The 17,687-nt window shown below is 38.6% G+C and overlaps 1 protein-coding gene across 1 annotated transcript in view; it reads right to left on the bottom strand.

Moving 5' to 3' along the window:
* LOC143807646 (uncharacterized) overlaps positions 1–17,687 on the bottom strand; it is a 1,106,746-nt gene that overhangs the window by 499,709 nt on the left and 589,350 nt on the right. The window contains exons 35-40 of the mRNA XM_077289447.1: positions 14,861–14,902; positions 14,207–14,233; positions 11,650–11,691; positions 10,460–10,504; positions 6,893–6,958; positions 6,307–6,351 (exon numbers count right to left, since the gene is read on the bottom strand). Of these exons, the coding sequence (XP_077145562.1) occupies positions 6,307–6,351; positions 6,893–6,958; positions 10,460–10,504; positions 11,650–11,691; positions 14,207–14,233; positions 14,861–14,902 (267 nt within the window). The remainder of the gene's footprint in view (positions 1–6,306; positions 6,352–6,892; positions 6,959–10,459; positions 10,505–11,649; positions 11,692–14,206; positions 14,234–14,860; positions 14,903–17,687) is intronic.

Below are 17,687 nucleotides of genomic sequence, written 5' to 3'. Positions count from 1 at the left end.
GTGCGGGCGGCTGTGCGTGGCTGTGCTGAGTGTGGGCGGCTGTGCGTGGCTGTGCTGAGTGCGGGCAGCTGTGTGTGGCTGTGCTGAGTGCAGGCGGCTGTGCGTGGCTGTGCTGAGTGCGGGCGCCTGTGCTGAGTGTGGGCGGCTGTGCGTGGCTGTGCTGAGTGCGGGTGGCTGTGCGTGGCTGTGCTGAGTGCGGGTGGCTGTGCTGAGTGCGGGCGGCTGTGCTGAGGGCGGGCAGGCGTGCTGAGTGCGGGCGGCTGTGCGTGGCTGTGCTGAGTGCGGGCGGCTGTGCGTGGCTGTGCTGAGTGCGGGCGGCTGTGCTGAGTGCGGGCGGCTGTGCTGAGTGCAGGCGGCTGTGCTGAGTGCGGGCGGCTGTGCTGAGTGCGGGCGGCGGTGCGTGGCGGTGCTGAGTGCGGGCGGCTGTGCGTGGCTGTGCTGAGTGTGGGCATCTGTGCTGAGTGCGGGCGTCTGTGCTGAGTGCGGGCGGCTGTGCTGAGTGCGGGCGGCGGTGCTGAGTGCGGGCGGCTGTGCGTGGTGGTGCTGAGTGCGGGCGGCTGTGCGTGGCGGTGCTGAGTGCGGGCGGCTGTGCGTGGCGGTGCTGAGTGCGAGCGGCTGTGCTGAGTGCGGGCGGCTGTGCGTGGCGGTGCTGAGTGCGGGCGGCTGTGCGTGGCGGTGCTGAGTGCGGGCAGCTGTGCGTGGCAGTGCTGAGTGCGGGAGGCTATGCGTGGCGGTGCTGAGTGCGGGCGGCTGTGCATGGCGATGCTGAGTGCGGGCGGCTGTGCTGAGGGATTATGTGCACACGCTACCTGATTCCTTTCCGCCGCCATTTTCTTTGTCCTCTTGCTGCGGGAATCGGCTCCTGCGCAGTCCGCGCTTTCCGGCGCCATTTTCTTGAAGACACACTGAGGTATCCAAGAAAATGGCGCCGGAAAGCGCACACTGCGCATGCGCCGATTCCGGGAGAAGGGAGACTTCATGGCCCGGAGTCAGGGGGCCTCAGTAAGAAATCGCTGTGGCATGAAGTGCCACAGCGTAATGAGGGCGGGATCCTGTGTACACGCTACCTGATTCCTTTCCGCCGCCATTTTCTTGGTCCTCCTGCTGCCGAGATCGGCGCCTGCGCAGTCCGCGCTTTCCGGCGCCATTTTCTTGAAGACACACTGCAGTGTGTCTTCAAGAAAATAGCACCGGAAAGCGCAGACTGCGCAGGCGCCGATCCCGGCAGCAGGAGGACCAAGAAAATGGTGGCGGAAAGGAATCAGGTGGCGTAAGCAACAAATTGCTGTGGCATGAACTGCCACAGCATCATCAGGGCGCAATCATGTCCACGGTGTCCCCACGGATCATAAATGTCCCCCTGCTCCCGGCAGTCTGCGCTTTCCGGCGCCATTTTTTTTTTCTGGCACTGGCTATAATATAACGCTAGGAGCGTCGCGCCTGCGCAGTCTATAAAAGCTTCGGACAGAGTGACGCTCCCGGCGTTATATTATAGATTGCACCTTTATTATTTCATGCATCATTATTGCATTGCTGGTATCTAGTCTTTTTAGTTATTGAGCTTTCACTATTCTATCATCTTAGGGTGGTCAATCAAAAGACGCCAACTCAGCTCTGAAGGCATAATACTAATTACATCTACACTTTGCAATAACAAAGTGCATTGTTTTTACTACACATGTGGAAAAGTCGCTTTTGCGTCACAAAAGCAAAATTTGACTAACATGATAATGAAAGCCTGCAACCTGTATTTTGGCAGCAGAATAGAAGATCAGGACAAGTGCTAGGCTCCACACATATGCTGCAATAGATTTGCATCACATCTTATTCAGTGTTACTTGAGAAGAAGCAATCTATGTCCTTTACACTCCCAATGATTTGATAGAGCTAACCGATCACACTACATGCTATTTCTGCATGGTTCTCCCCATTAGGAAAGGAGTTGCAAGAAAGAAGATGAAATTACAGTATCCAAACATTTCATCTGCCAGAAGAGCTGCCAGTTCCAAAAGCTCTAGAAACATTTTCAGTCAGCTCAAGTGAGGAAGAAGACGGTGCTTGATGTCATGAAGTATTTACATCTCATGACCCACACTTTCTGTTAGCAACCTCACCTGAACCACATCTTATAATATCTTATAACACAATTTGAAATGAACGATGTTGTTTGCGGTTTGGATCCTAGTGGGTGATTTTCGGATTTCTTTGTTCCACAACCATGATAAAGATCTTGTCCAATACTTCTTCATGGATTATGAAACTGTGGCAAGTAACAACATAAACAGTTTAATGGAAGAGCTCAAAATATAAGTCATAATCCAGATGAATTGAGGCTCTTCATTGATTTGTCCAAAACAAACTGTTTTGCTAAATAATGGCAATGCGTGATGGTCAATACCAGTTGGTTATGCAGTCCACATAAAAGAAACATAGGACAGCATGTAACAGCTGTTGAAATGCATGAACTATGACTAACATTTGTGGTCTCTCTGTGGTGACTTGAAGGTGGATGCCCTACTTCTTGATCTGCTGCTTTACGTGTGTGGTATAGTCATGGAAGAAGACACTATCCAGTTGGTGCCTGAACTATGACCATAATTTGTAGTCCCTCTATGGTAATTTGAAGGTGGATGCCCTCTAACTTGGTCTCCAGGGTGGATACACAAAGTGCTGATCTTCTATGTGTGAGTGGGATAGTCGTGCAAGAGAATGTCAATATAATAAAAGAGACTGGCCTCTCTGACTTTCACTTCAGCCAGTAAGTAAAAATGTTCTGCATCCAGCACTTGTTGACCAACATAAGATTTTATTACCACTACTGCATATCAAGTTGGGCCTAATGAAGGACTTTAAAGACAATGGATAAAAATTGAAAATCATTCAAGGATCTCATTGATACATTTCCAAGGCTGAGTAAAGCAAAGATAAAGGAAGAAGTGTTAGGGCTAGCGGAACGCACCGAGTATATATAGATGTTTATTATTATTGGTGCGTTCGCAGCCCGGGGTCCACCGTGCAGGAGGAACCTGCTGCTAGTAAATGGTGGCACTATTTGGTGGTATATGCTAGCTCTGTTACTTCACAGAGTAGCCATGAAAGGAAAGCACTGTGCCCTGTTAGACTCACAGGAGCACAAGCTAACTGCCAAACTGATAGCAGTCAGTGGTCATGCAAGCACACAATCTCCTCACCAGAGTTGCCGGTATTCTAGAGGCTTATTTCAGCCAGGTCCTGAATACAATCACACAATCTCCTCACCAGAGGTGTCGGTATTCTAGGGGCTTATTTCAGCCGGGTCCCTGAATACAATCACACATAACCACACTGGAGCAAAGCACATAACTTAGATTGATACTAGCGCATGGCCGTGCGGTCATGCAAACCTTTTATAGCTGCAGCAAGTACAGGACCTTCCCAGAAGGACCAATGGGAGGCTGCCACAGAAATTAAGCATGTTCAGGACCTTCCTAGAGGACCAAAGGGATTCGCTGCAGTATCTAAGCATGTGACCCTTGATCTCCAATGAGAGATCTTACCCTGGACATGCTTAGAAGGGGAAAAGCAGGACTTAGTCCCAAAAACGTCTGCTCGCCGCTGCCCAGTACTGGCTACAATGGCAGAAGCTGGAAAGGCAGCAGTAACCCTTTGCACAGAGTCAAACTGAGCGAGACGCTGGGACCGACGTCTCCGCTGAGCAGACTCCACTGCGGCAGGAGAAGAATCGGAGACCGCAGCGGAGATGGCACGAGATTCCTCCTGTGCAGAGGCGGGAACTCAACCCCTAACAAGAAATCTTTACTGGACCTCAAATTCATAAGCTTCTTCAGGATGAGATGTTTCTCCGTTTGATACAGGACAAAGAAAAGGCTGCACTGGTAGCATACACATTAGTGCTAATTTTTGGGGAAACGCAAGAGCAAATAACTATGAACAGTTGGTAGAAAAACTTTCTGAAACATATAAGGATCTTGGCTGTAACATGTCCTTAAAGATTCATTTCTTACATCTCATCTAGAATTTTTTCCACAAAACTGCGAAACAATGAGTGACAAGCACAGTGAGAGATTTCACCAAGTTTTCATCAAGATATTGCGGCAATGCACAAAAGATATCACGTAAAATGTAATCCACCAATTCTTGCAAAAAAAGAGTTGTCAATGATTAAGGACCAAACTTTGTAGTGCAGTTTCATTAGCTGTTTTTAATTTACAATAGTGTTTGTACGTGTTTTATTTATTTGAATTGTTGCTAAATTTCTTTTAAGTAAATCTAAAAAATTGGCATAACAAAATATTCTGCATCTGTATATTTTCAAATAAAAGTAATGTGTCAAATTTCTGAAATTTTCATGAATTAATTATATGTAGCAGTAAAAGGAAAACTCTTTGATATCTTAGAAACAAGAGCCTCTAAAAATTTTCATTGTCATATTTTAATTCTGGAGGTCAGAATTATTATGAAATGGCTAATTTTGTAACTGAAACTGGCAACTTTTGAAAATGTGCAGAACAGTGTAATCCCAGATAGACTCAATTATGTTGTGATCAGGTCTCTGTGGAAGCCATAGCATAACTTCTAGAAGTAAATGAATATGACAAAATTCAAATATTCCAAGTTGTGCAAATTTTCCTGGGAAATTCAATTCAGTGTGACGTTATTATTAGCACATTTAATACTTCTAACTATCCTCTGGGAAATTCCAAACTATAGTAAATGGAAAATGTGAATAACAAATTATAACTAATATTCACCTCACTACTCAACAATTTAGTCACCCCCGCTGTCATCTGTCCGGTGCACTGCACCTCTTCTTTCCGCCATTGCACTTCATATCTCTGACATCTTTAATCCAGAACTAGACTTACGACCCATGTTGTCATGTCAAAATGTACAATATGACCTTAAGGTGCATGGTAATTTCCGAGATCCTGGTCAGAGCAAAGAGACTGAAAGGAGAGATGCTAAGGACCAGAAGGTGGGAAGCGGAGGCAGCAGAAGTGCCAACACATATCAGCAATGAGGGTAGTATTAGATTTTTCTTAACCTATTGCTTGCATTTTATGGTATTGCAAAGCTGCAGCCATGGCTGGCTGCCATTTTGCTGAATTACGAGGAGCAAATTACCAAAATATCTGTATTATGGAGAATGAATAGAATTCAATTTCATTTGAATAAATTTGCCTATTTCAAATCACTTGCAGTGCTACTCTTTATGCTGAAGGGATTTACTGAAATGCAGCCTCAATTTTGAAAGGAACCTCCACCATGATTTATTGTTGCCTGCTCACATGAATCATAGTACTGCTTCCCAGCTCTTTGGCAAACAAACTGCCTTCTGTTACAGTCAAATATTTCTATTTTTTTCACTGATCCAGAGCATCTACTGCCATTTTTCTGCACACTAAGTTTTCATACATAGTTGAGTTGCTTTGTCTTGTTTCCATGTCAACAGTATGATTTTTTTTTCACAATCCTTTCGTGACGACATCTTCTGGCCATACTTCTCTGAACAGTAGATGGGTGTAGCTGGGTTCCCCCAGTTGATGCCATTTCTGAGTTGACATCACTGCTGGAAATCTTATATTTGGAAAAGAAGTAGGCATGATGTGTTTTTATCTACTGCACTAAGTTTCCTTGGCCAAGCACTGTGTCTCCAGTCCTCAATCTTGATGTTTCCTTAAAGTAACAGCTTGTATCTCTAGTCTGGTTTCAAATCTTCCACAATCTCAGCTATTTAGCAACGTTTGTTCCTCATTCAGTTTTATACTTCCCATACAGCTGATTCTACTTTAATTAATGACTGTGTTTCAACCTACATATGAAATTGATGATCATTATCTCCTGTTTGGTATAATTGGTTACGTTTACACCTGACAATAATCCTTCGATATCGATGACTTTGAACAAGTGTGCATTGAAGAATTGATGGTGATTTGAAGGTAAGCTGTGGTCACTTTAAATATTGATTTGATTTAGTTTTCTCAATTGTTCACTCAGTTTGCATTTTTGTTAATCCAAATATATTATTAACACTTTTATTATTCAGTTATACATTCTATCAGTTTTCTAAAATAGAGCACCGCAATGGGTAGAAAATAATATTATATGAGTCGTGTATCTGTCCGAATTAGGCACTGAGCACAGAACTTTAATGAAGACTCATGCAACATGAGTAAGGCACCTACAGAATTCTATGGTTTTGTTATAGGATCCTTCCTTTTTGCCTTTCATATAGGGCATAATGCTGTCAGGTCCCCTTTCAGTAAGAGATAACTAATGCAAATGTCTTGTGATCTAAATCACTACCTTTTAATATTGAATCTACCGAGATTGCTCTTCCTGAATCAGGCTCTGAAAAAAAGAGAATAAAATGCTAGGTTTCTAAATGTCTAAAGCATACTTATCAATAAATACAAAAGCACTTCCATACAATAAGTTGCATATACTCAGGAGCTTACAATAAATTACATAGCTTCTTTAATACTATAAGTGGGGGAGATTAGCCTTGTTGCACATTTGCATTATGATTATGTTCTTCATAAATATAAGAATACATGTTTTTTAGAACCACTTTAAACAAATGGAACGTACAGTACAAATTTAAAAACCAAATTGACATTATCTTTAATTTTTAAACTATTCTAAAGTACAAAATCATTAATTCAGCTAAGGGCTTTTGTTTAAATGCGAACATCATGTTCATACATCCTCCATTTAATTACTCTCTGTAATCTTGTCACTAGTATCCTACTAATACTACCAATTATCTAACAGTCTGTAGAAATATGAAAAGGCTTCTATTATAAACATTGGCATCCTATTTTATTCATTTTAGCTGTGTTAAGACAGGTGAACATTGTAGAAAAAGCATTTTCAGAATTTATATACTTACGACCTGTGAGGGATTCAGACATAATTATGATCACCCCAGGGACAATGCGACTAGTTCCACACGTGCCTAAGAAGTGTGCAAAATGATTTTTTTTAATTTTGTTAAATAGTGCATTAATCACCCATAGTGCCATGCTTGTATCCTACATCATTCCAAATATATAAATTCATGAAAATATTTAAATGATAGAACTGATTCTAATATTTAGATAAACTTAAGTTCTACAGATAAATAGTGATAAACCTGCATATTAAAAATAAAACAGATTTTATTATGTATGTTCACATGTGGCATTTTGATGCATTTCTACATCTTTTCTTTTAAAAAAAAATTCGTATTAGTTTTGATCAATTGTATAAAAAAACCTGTGACAGCGTGACAGCACATAGAATATGCCACATGGGAAAATACACTAAAACTGGAAATATAAAGATCTTTTATAATTTTCCCTTTGTCAGACATACAATAATGTTGCTAGCAGTATGCAGATGTTAATGCCATAAGTGAAGCATGCGGTAGATGTGAGTAAAATAATTATGTATTTTAGAAAGCTGACACTGTTGAATAAAAAGTTTTCCACAGGAAAAGAAAAAAACATTCTTAAAAGAATAACCTTGAAAGGAACACGTTATCTTCGCAAACACCTTTGAGAACTGTCATGTTCTGCCAAGTGTGACTGTAATTTGAAAGTCAAACTGCATCCTGACTTTTACTAACCAGATATAACACATGACTAAAACACAAATAAAGGTTAATATATCAATTTGTATCCAACACAATGGTCTTACTCTTAACCTTTAAACTGTACACAGACATGCAGACACATATGCACATATAGACACGTACACACAACTTGAACACATCTGTTCATATAATGATTTTCCTTGTCTCTATTAGAATGTGCTAACTAGATTCAGAAAGAAGGAAGATAAACTATGGTGGAACAAAAATGTTTTTTTTTTTAAATATTTGGCACTAACCACCATTTTCTACATGTGTGGTGCCTACCGTGAAGTATAGAGAGGTACACTATGCATAAAGCTATATACTGCATACATATACAGTGCCTTGCGAAAGTATTCGGCCCTCTGGAACTTTTCAACTTTTTCCCACATATCATACTTCGAACATAAAGATACCAAATGTAAATTTTTGGTGAAGAATCAACAACAAGTGGAACACAATTGTGAAGTTGAAGAAAATTTATTGGTTATTTAAAATTTTTGTGGCAATTCAAAAACTGAAAAGTTAGGCGTGCAATATTATTCGGCCCCTTTACTTTCAGTGCAGCAAACTCACTCCAGAAGTTCATTGGCGATCTCTGAATGATCCATTGTTGTCCTAAATGCCTAATGACGTTAAATATAATCCACCTGTGTGTAATCAAGTCTCCATATAAATGCACATGCTCTGTGATAGTCTCAGGGTTCTGTTTGAAGCACAGAGAGCATCATGAAGACAAAGAACACAACAGGCAGGTCCGTGATACTGTTGTGGAGAAGTTTAAAGCTGGATTTGGATACAAAATAATTTCCAAAACTTTAAACATCCCAAGGATGTCAATGATAAAAAAGAAGCAAAATTTACAAAACATCTCAATTCATTCAGTGCTGAGTATGAGTGAGACACAAATGCACATGCATGCACACCTTGACATGCTACCAATGATACTAGTAAGGGTTGTTTGAGGAATATTCTGCCAAGCTGATTGCATGCAGGCATACAAATCATTGAGATCCTCTGTTGGCAGCTCCTTTTATTGACCAATGATGTCCCAGATATGCACAATGGAAGACGAGTTCAGAGATACTGCATACAATGAAACAATGTCTAGACCACACAGACTACCCACAGTAGCAGAACAGCATGCAGCCTAGTGTCATTGTGTTGAAATATGACTCGTGTGACTTTTTGGAGAAATGGCTTCAACTGGTTCCATAATAGATCCATTATGTACTGCAAGTGAAATTAGACGTCACACAACAAGACTAATGCATCAAATAGTGTCTAAACAAATCATTAGGAGATGTTTACATTACATTCAGCTATGAATTAGATGTCTAGCGGCTAGTAATCTTACACCAGGATTATGGTGTGCTAAGTACATGGTAGCTTGAACCCTTTAGCCTTCATTCCAGGTACACTAACAGTCTCATGTTACATTGATTTAGTTGTGGAACTAATGTTACGGCCGTTTCTCTAAAGTGTACCTGGAATAAGTTTTCAATTGGAAAACACTAGGCCACATTTTGATTGTGGTAGTGTGAGCAGTCTACATGGTCTAATCATGCTACCATGGCCATCAGCATCTCTGGACTTGTCTTTGGTTGAGAACATCTGGGATATAATTGATCGACAATTGGAATGGTCTCTGCAAACAACAGATCTTGATGATTGGAGTTGCCAGTGCATTCAATACATTCCTGAGGCAATCATAGATATCTTAGTTGATAGCATGCCAAGATTGGTATGTGCATCTATTTCTGCATGTGTCGCTCATGATAGATACTGAATAAATTGAGAAGTTTTAAAAATGTTGTTTCCAATTTTTCGTCATTTGCCAATAATCAAAAATGTCTATTACTCCTGTCTTTTCATAAACTGACGATTTGTCCTTCTTGGTGCTGCAATTTTAATGCCAAAGATGTTCTTCTGGGTTATAAGGTTACTGCTTTATTATTCTTACACACAGCAAAGTATGTCATGCTACAAAAATAAATGATATGTTGTCCAGCTAGTAAATACTTTACAATTGTCTAGCTACAGAAGAACTGAGGTTTTCACAAAGTACTCCAATCTTAACAAGCTGTGTCAATTGCATTCAGGATGGGGGTGATGACTTGGCACAGCCTGGGATCAATGGCTGAATAAAACACCTCTTAGTTAAGGAACTACCTAAGCTGGTGGCTGGCGCCTAGTTAGACTTTTTAGACAGTTGATATCCAAGTGCAGTCCGATGTTTTGCATGCACCCATAGACTTGTATGGGTGGGCACCATCAGATACATGCTGCAAATCCCAGCATGCAGTGATTCTTTTCTAGTGCCAACTCGGCATGAGAAAAAAACCACTGGTCAGTAATGATGAAACATGGGATAGCACTCGTCCAAGTTATACGCTGGCTACTTGCCAATGTGAGCGAACGCTAAGACTAGGACTCTCTTGGTGGGCAGAGCTTACTCTTCTCTCCTAACAGCATCAAGCCCCAATGTCCTCCTCTACAGGAACATTGGCCCTTTGGGACAAGTCATAAGTCTCATTCTTATATTAATTTTGAAAGTAAGCACACCAGTCTCATGGGTCTAAGAGATTTATTAAAAAATCAACCTAAATTCCAGGATCTAGAGCAAAATACTGTTCTTCAGCTGCACGTATATTTTGTGGTATAAAAAGTATACAAAGTAGACAAGCTGATGCTATCAAAAGAATGAATCAACATCAAAGTCAGGGCATGTTCCAGATTTATGCGGAAAATGCATTTCTAGTTGTGCCTCCTTGTGCCCCAACTTTTTTATCCTACTCAGTATTTCATCAATTGCCATCAAAGGTACTACAGATATTTTCTTACCTTCCTTAAAGACAATTTCTTCAGGTACTTTAGGTACTTCTTGTTCTAAGCAAAGAAAAAAATTAAATATGGTTTTGATGTAATTTAGTGTGTGTACTTTATCGCAACAATTAGCTTAAAAATGTAATTTTTCAATCTTGATTGACCACTTTCTAATTGTTAAACATTTTAATGACAATTTATCATCAGGGTTTTGCTACATAATTTTAGAGCAGCATGATGTAGGAGCAGATTCCAGGAATGTGACATTTGCTCAGCAGCTTGCTGAAGTTACAATACAAATTGTGTTCTATCAACAGGAGATTATCACTGCAGGACTGGCTGACCCATGCAAGGGGTCACACACCCAAACCTCCATTGATTAGCAGGATGGTGACAAGGTACAATGTACACAGAAAGCTGAAAATCAGGTGTGGTGGGGGTTATACACACCAAACAGCCCAGTAAGTGACACCTTGCTGAAATCAAACTCTCTGACCCCACATTACCAGATTTCCTAGCCTCATGGCAGATCCCCTTTAAAATGTAACCAACAAATAAAGTAGCACTCTGTGCTTGTTGGTTATGTTTGAAGATGGCTACTCTTAGTAAGCACCTGTTCACATCTGATTTCTGTTTGGAAGTGGGAGTCAGTCTTTTGATATTAGTATACATAGCCCCTGTAAAGTATAGGCATGAAAGAAGCACAATAATATGGTTAAATTATCCATTCTTCATGTTCAAACACTTAATGACATGATTGTCAATTACTAATGGAGCAAAACCAATATTCTTCTAAATTATACATCTCATCCATATCAACTGACTCTCATTGTTGATTGACTGTTCTATAAATATTCAGTATATAGACAATAATTGTATGCCATCAAGGACATTATAAAGACAGTATTTTATGTTTTTGGGTAGTAGTCAGAGATTTCAAAAATGAAAAATAATACAGGAAAGGAAAAAAAATGAGCAAATATAGGTTCTGAGATGCATTATTTTGTCTGGTTACCAAACTCCTACCCAGACTTTCACTTGTGGACTCATGTCATAGTAAGGTTCCAGAATTGGCTCCTGTTTTCATATGATAATGTTACAGCTCAAAGTTCTGAATTGGAATCAAAGCCCTTTGCAGCTACATTTACGAGGAAGCAAAGATATTTGGATACTTGTCCTAATGAAGTCATAGTACAATTCTAGCTTACCTTTAATAGTTGGAAGTATTGCTCTCTTATGCTTTTCTTTTTCTAGATAAAATTTGAAAAACCAAAGAACCATATTAGAATGAAAATATTTTTGTTATGTATTTCTGAGTTATGGTTTACCTATCTGTCATCAAAATAAAAAAAGAACTGTTACACAAAGCTCAGGGTGTCAAGTAATATTTTAATTAGCAGACAAACAATATACTGTACGTATAAGCAGGAAAACAATTCTAGACAATGGAGTTAAACTTCAAAAAAATATTTTCTTAATAGAAGGCTCAGAAACATGTTTGATTTCCTAGTTCACTGAAAAAGAAATTTACCATAAAATGTAACTTTTATTAAATATCCTTAAATAAATCGTCAAAAAATTGACATGTAGTCCACTCAAGTATTTCAAATCCTGATCAAACTGTACATTACTCAGGAAAGAACTAACATAAAAAAGAACTAACATAAAAAAGAAACGCAAACAAAATACCCTCAGTCACATTTGCTTAAATAATATATTACATATTAATATAATATAGCTCATATGTATTTCTACATCATTAATAATTCACAAATCCTGAAATCTTGTCTCCAAGCGTTTTGTAATCCCTATAGCAGAAAACTAATCAGGAGACAGTTGTTGGCAAAATTAGTATCGTGGGGTTGTACAAAAGACTCTCATAAAATACCCGTAAAAACAATACTGTATGACCTTACTATAGCATAGATGAATAAGCACGGCCTCTTGAGAAGATATATTTAACTCATTAAACAACGAGAGAATATAAAGAGGTATATTGTGACATCAAATACTATTAGAACAGGGGTGGGGAACCTCAGTCCCCAGGGCCACTTACGGCCCTCGATGACCTTTTATCAGTCCCCCGAGCAGATTCTCAGGGACCGCATTCTTGGGCTGGGAGGTGTATCTTGATTGCCATCAGCTCATTAATTTCTTCTTGCTCTGTTAGCACACACACGCAGTGTTCACTACTGAACACTGAAGGGCATGCAGTGAAAGATTACGTCCTGAAACCAGTGCCAGAGTCAGGATGTACTTTGTGGGCGGAGCTTGTACGGCCCCCGAAGGATGGTATAAATATCAAAATGGCGCTTGGCAGAATACAGATTCCCCACCCCTGTATTAGAATATAAAAAGACATCTAATATGGATATGGCAATGCCAAATGTGTTTATTTATTTATTTTTTATTATATTAGGGAAGCTAGATTTTATTTTAATTTTATTATTAATATTATTATTTTAATTTTATTTATATATTAATTTTATATTTATTGTATTTTTTTTACATTCCTAGCAGCCATTTCTTAATTTGATCTATTGCTTGGAAAACTGTTCATGTAAAAATATGCCGCGCAGCTTTTCAATGAATTGATACAACTAATAGCAAAAGAAGCCAATTCCCTCCCTCCAACGCTGGCCATAGTCACTGCTCACTGCTACTTATAGTTTGCAGAGTACATCAACCAGCAATAATTTGATTGCTGCACTCTGCAGATTGTACATAGCTTTGTGCTTTGACAGCTTGTGAGGCACCAGGTCTGAAGCAGTGGCTTTTTCCAGAGGTGAGAACAGTTTAGGCAGCATACTACTGTTCTACTAATTCCAGGCTACTTGAGCTGTCTTCTCTACTAGAAGAGGTGACCACCATAGTCCTGATGGCTGACCTGCTGTCACAGCTCACTGCTACTTACAGTGTGCAAAGAGCAGCAGTCAAATCATTGCTATATACTGCACTTTGTAAGTAGCGTTGAGCACGAACAGCACATTACTTTTTCCAGAGGTGAGAACAGTTCAGACAGCCTACCATTGTTCCACTAATTCTAGGCTACCTGACCTTTTTTCGCTACTGAAAGAGGCTACCGCCGCAGCCCTGCTACCTCACCTCCTGTCACTGCTCTCCGCTATGTACAGTGTGCAGAGCACAGCCGCCGGCATTGTTTTAACTGTTGCGCTCTGAACACTTTAATTAGTTGTTACTAATGGAAGTTGCAACTCAGCGCTACTAGTAGGACTACAGTGAAATGGCGCTTGGCCCAATCTACAGCTGTGAACTCTGCACAACAGGAGACGTGCAAGTGTCATGTACTAATGACAGGCCCCAATGGCTGAGAAAAAATAGTAAAAGTAAACTATTATATTTCGTAATTTTGTACTGTATTAAATTAATAATAATGTAAACATAATTAACAATCATTAATATAAAAAAGGTAATCGATCCATTTTATGCTTTTTGCATTTATGAGATTTTGTAAAAAAATATTTTAGATTAAGAACAAACAATATTATTTAGATACATTTAGTATGTGACCATATCAGTGTATGGAGTGCTGAGAATAGCAGTAGTACACAAGGAATCGGTATTCTCCAGTGGCTATAAGCCATATTCCGTACATGCACTTGGCAGCCAGCCACCAAAGCCCATCAACTTTAGAGTACCTGCAGTACATAAATAACTCTACAGTTGTACTGCAAAATGTTATTTTATGAGTGTTAGTGTAATAAGAAGCCTTCAGCAGTAACTAAAGCTAAGCATTTGACATACTTGTTCTCTTCACTTTCACAAATTTTGCTGCAATAATAAAAAATATTAGAAATAATATATTTAATTCATGCAAAATGTGTTGAGTTCTTAGATTTCTAAATTCATAGTCCTGTGTAAACAAACAACTTATATTGCAAGGGTTGCAGGATTTACCTTTAGGTAGGATTGCAAAATATACCAATATATACATTTCAAAGTGTATAAACATATAGACTATTTTTAGGATAGCTAACATCTTAGTATGGGTTTTGCAAAATTTTCAAAACTGCTTTATAGGAAAGATTGAATCTAAAAAGTGAAAACAAAATGTTTAGAAAATTTGCAAACATGCAGCTTCCAGAATGTGTATATATTTGCGAATGGAATGTGTTTTCAGAATTAGTAGCAGACAGTCAGATACAAGTGAGGATTACAGTAGATTTATGTAAACATCTAGATCTACATAGGAGCCGTAGATTCTCCATTTTTCATTATCACTGAATGCATATTTGGAGTAATACAAAATTTGGGGTAGAGAGAATGCCCTAACATTAAAAAAGGACAATCAGGAAATAAGATTTTATATTCTTTAGATATGAAGCTGCTTGAAGTGGTTTCATAAAGGTCTCTTCAATAGTCTCCATTTTCCATAAAAACAGTATATTTTATTCCTACCTTCTTTTACTGGGGAAGGCTTTTCCTCTTTTGGCTTCTCTTCTGTAAAGGATAACAAGAAACAACTAAAATATACATTTATTGTTTGCTTAAACTAGAAATCTAATTTTCAACATGAAAGCATTTGCAGATACACTACAATGAAAAAGAATTCATGCACTGTTTTATGTTACATCCAAAAATGTAACTATTTTTATTAGGATTTTTTTTTGATCCATTAACACAAAAGTAGCTAGTATTTGTGAAGTATAGAAGAAATGATACATGGTTTTCTAAATATTTTAAAAATATAAATCTGAGTGAGTTGTATTTGTATTCAGCCTCATTGAGTTGGTACTTTGTAGGACCACCTTTTACTGCAATTACTCCAGTAGGTCTTTGTGGTATGTCTCTACCAGCTTTGCACGTCTAGAGGCTGACATTTTTGACCATTCTACTTTGCAAACTAGCACTAGCTCAATGTAAATTGGATATAGGGTCTGTGAACATCAATTTCCAAGTCTTGTCACAGGTTCTCAATGGGATTTAGGTCTGGACTGTGACTGAATCATTCAAACACATGAATTTACTATGATCAAAACCATTCCATTGTAGTCCTGGCAGTATGCTTAGGGTTGTTGTCCTGCTGGGAGGTGAACCTACTCTTTTGCAGCCTCTAACAGGTTTTCCTTCAGAATACCCTTGAATTTAGCTCCATCCATCTTCCAAATAACTCTGACCAGCTTCCCTGTCCCTGCTGAAGAAAAGCCCCCTACATCATGATGCTCCTACCACCATGTTTTAAAGTAGGGATGGAGATTTTTAAGGGTGATGTGCACTGTTAGTTTTCTGCCACATATAGCACTTAGCATTTAGCCCCAAAAGTTACACTTTGGTGTCATCTAACCAGGACATATATTTCCACATGCTGTGTCCCCTACATGGATTTTGTACAAACTGTAAATGGGACTTCTTATTGTTTTGCTTTCAAAAATGACTTTCTTCTTGCCACCCTTCCATAAAAACAGATTTGTGGTGTATATGACTAATAGTTGTCCTGCAGACAGATTTTCCCACTTGAGCTGTGGTTCTCTGTAACTCCTCCAGAGTCACTTCTGGCCTTTTGGCTGCATCTTTAATTAGTGCTCTCCTGGTTTGGGATATCAGTTTAGGTGGATGACTATGTCTTGGTAGGATTGCAACAGTGTTATACTCCTTCTATTTCTGCATGATGGATTGAACTATGCTCAATGAGATATTCAGACCTTGAGCTATTTTTTTTAGAACCTAACTCTATTTTCTGCTTTACTCTTCTCTACAACTTTATCCCTGACCTGTCTGGTGTGTTTCTTGGTTTTCATGATGCTGTTTGATCCCTAATATTCTCAAACAAACCTCTTAGGCCTTCAAAGAACAGCTGTAGTTATACTGAGAATAAATTACACACAGGTGGATTCAATTTATTAATTAACTGACTTTTGAAGGCAATTGATCACTCAGAATTTTATTTAGGGGTGTTAGACTACAGGGGGATGAATACAAATGTGTGTCACAATTTTCAGATTTACATTTTTAAAATAAGTGAAAAGCCATGTATCATTTCCTTTACACTTGACACATATTTGTGTTGGCATATCACATAGAATCCAAATAAAATATATTTAAGTTTGTAGGTGTTAAATGAAAAAATGTTGAAAAGTTCACAAGGTATGAATACTTATTCAAAGCACTTTACAAAATGCAAACTAGAAGCATTGAAGCAAAGCAATAATAGGAAATACTCCCTTTCCACCAATTAAAAAATAAAACTCTCAATACACCTCAATACATGAATTTTCCTTCTTTGTTAGATTTATTAAAATTCCGTTTTTCTTTCTTTTTTTCCATTAAATCGTTTCTGTATAAACTAGAAAAACAAATATGGCCACTAGCTTGCTTCCCATAGAGGTTGCCACAATGCTTTACTAGATAACAAAGGGGAAGCATGATTGGTTTTGTAATGATATTGGTTGTCACTTGTCACACAGCATTTTATGATCCACATAAAGTATTCATTTGAAAATAATAATTAATTTAAATGTCCCTCTCCTTTTTGGTCTTGTGGTATTAGTTGTCGTTTTTGACACTAATTCATCAAAATGGTGCATGCAATTCATGAATTTGATACAAAGTGAAAACTGGGCTTTTTTTTTGTCTTGAACTATTTTTGTGACAATTTGGCACCAAAAGTCATGACAAATTTTGCCAGAATTTTGAAATACTTGAAAATACAGCAGGGGAAACAAGACTGAAATTGCAAAATATATTACGACTTTTAAAAAAATCGAAATTCATGAATCAGGCTAAAACATCTGGAATTACTAAACTCTGTTAACATACTAGAAAATAAATTTAAAAAAAAGCTGTTAAGCACATAAACAATAGATGCCACAATAAGCGAAAATAGAATAATGAATTGGGAGCAAATAAAGAAATGGTGCAAAACATAAAACTCAGCAAAAAACAGGTGCAAAGGCAATGACGAATCGGTGCGAAAATGTTTAATGTAGAGGACCATTCAAGAACTTATATTTGGTTGCTTGGACCAATCCAAGTTTTGCAATCTGAGAACATCAATCTGAACTGGTTTACTTATAGATTACTTCATATCTATAACTCGAATGAAAAAGACATAATTAGAATTTACAAACTATCAGCAAGGCAATGTTTTATTCTGCCTGTATCTGACGCAAACAATGGCTCAGATCTGCATTTTTATTTCAAATTTGTCTCTTAAGGGGAATTAGAAATAGGAATCTAAAAATGATGATGTTGTTATATGTTTCACGTGGTGGAGACAAATTCCACC

The sequence above is a fragment of the Ranitomeya variabilis genome, chromosome 2 (assembly GCF_051348905.1).
Source record: "Ranitomeya variabilis isolate aRanVar5 chromosome 2, aRanVar5.hap1, whole genome shotgun sequence".
In the NCBI taxonomy this organism is placed as follows: Eukaryota; Metazoa; Chordata; class Amphibia; order Anura; family Dendrobatidae; genus Ranitomeya; species Ranitomeya variabilis.
The sequence above is the reverse complement of the archived record's forward strand: the minus strand, read 5'-3'. Positions and strand labels throughout refer to the sequence as shown.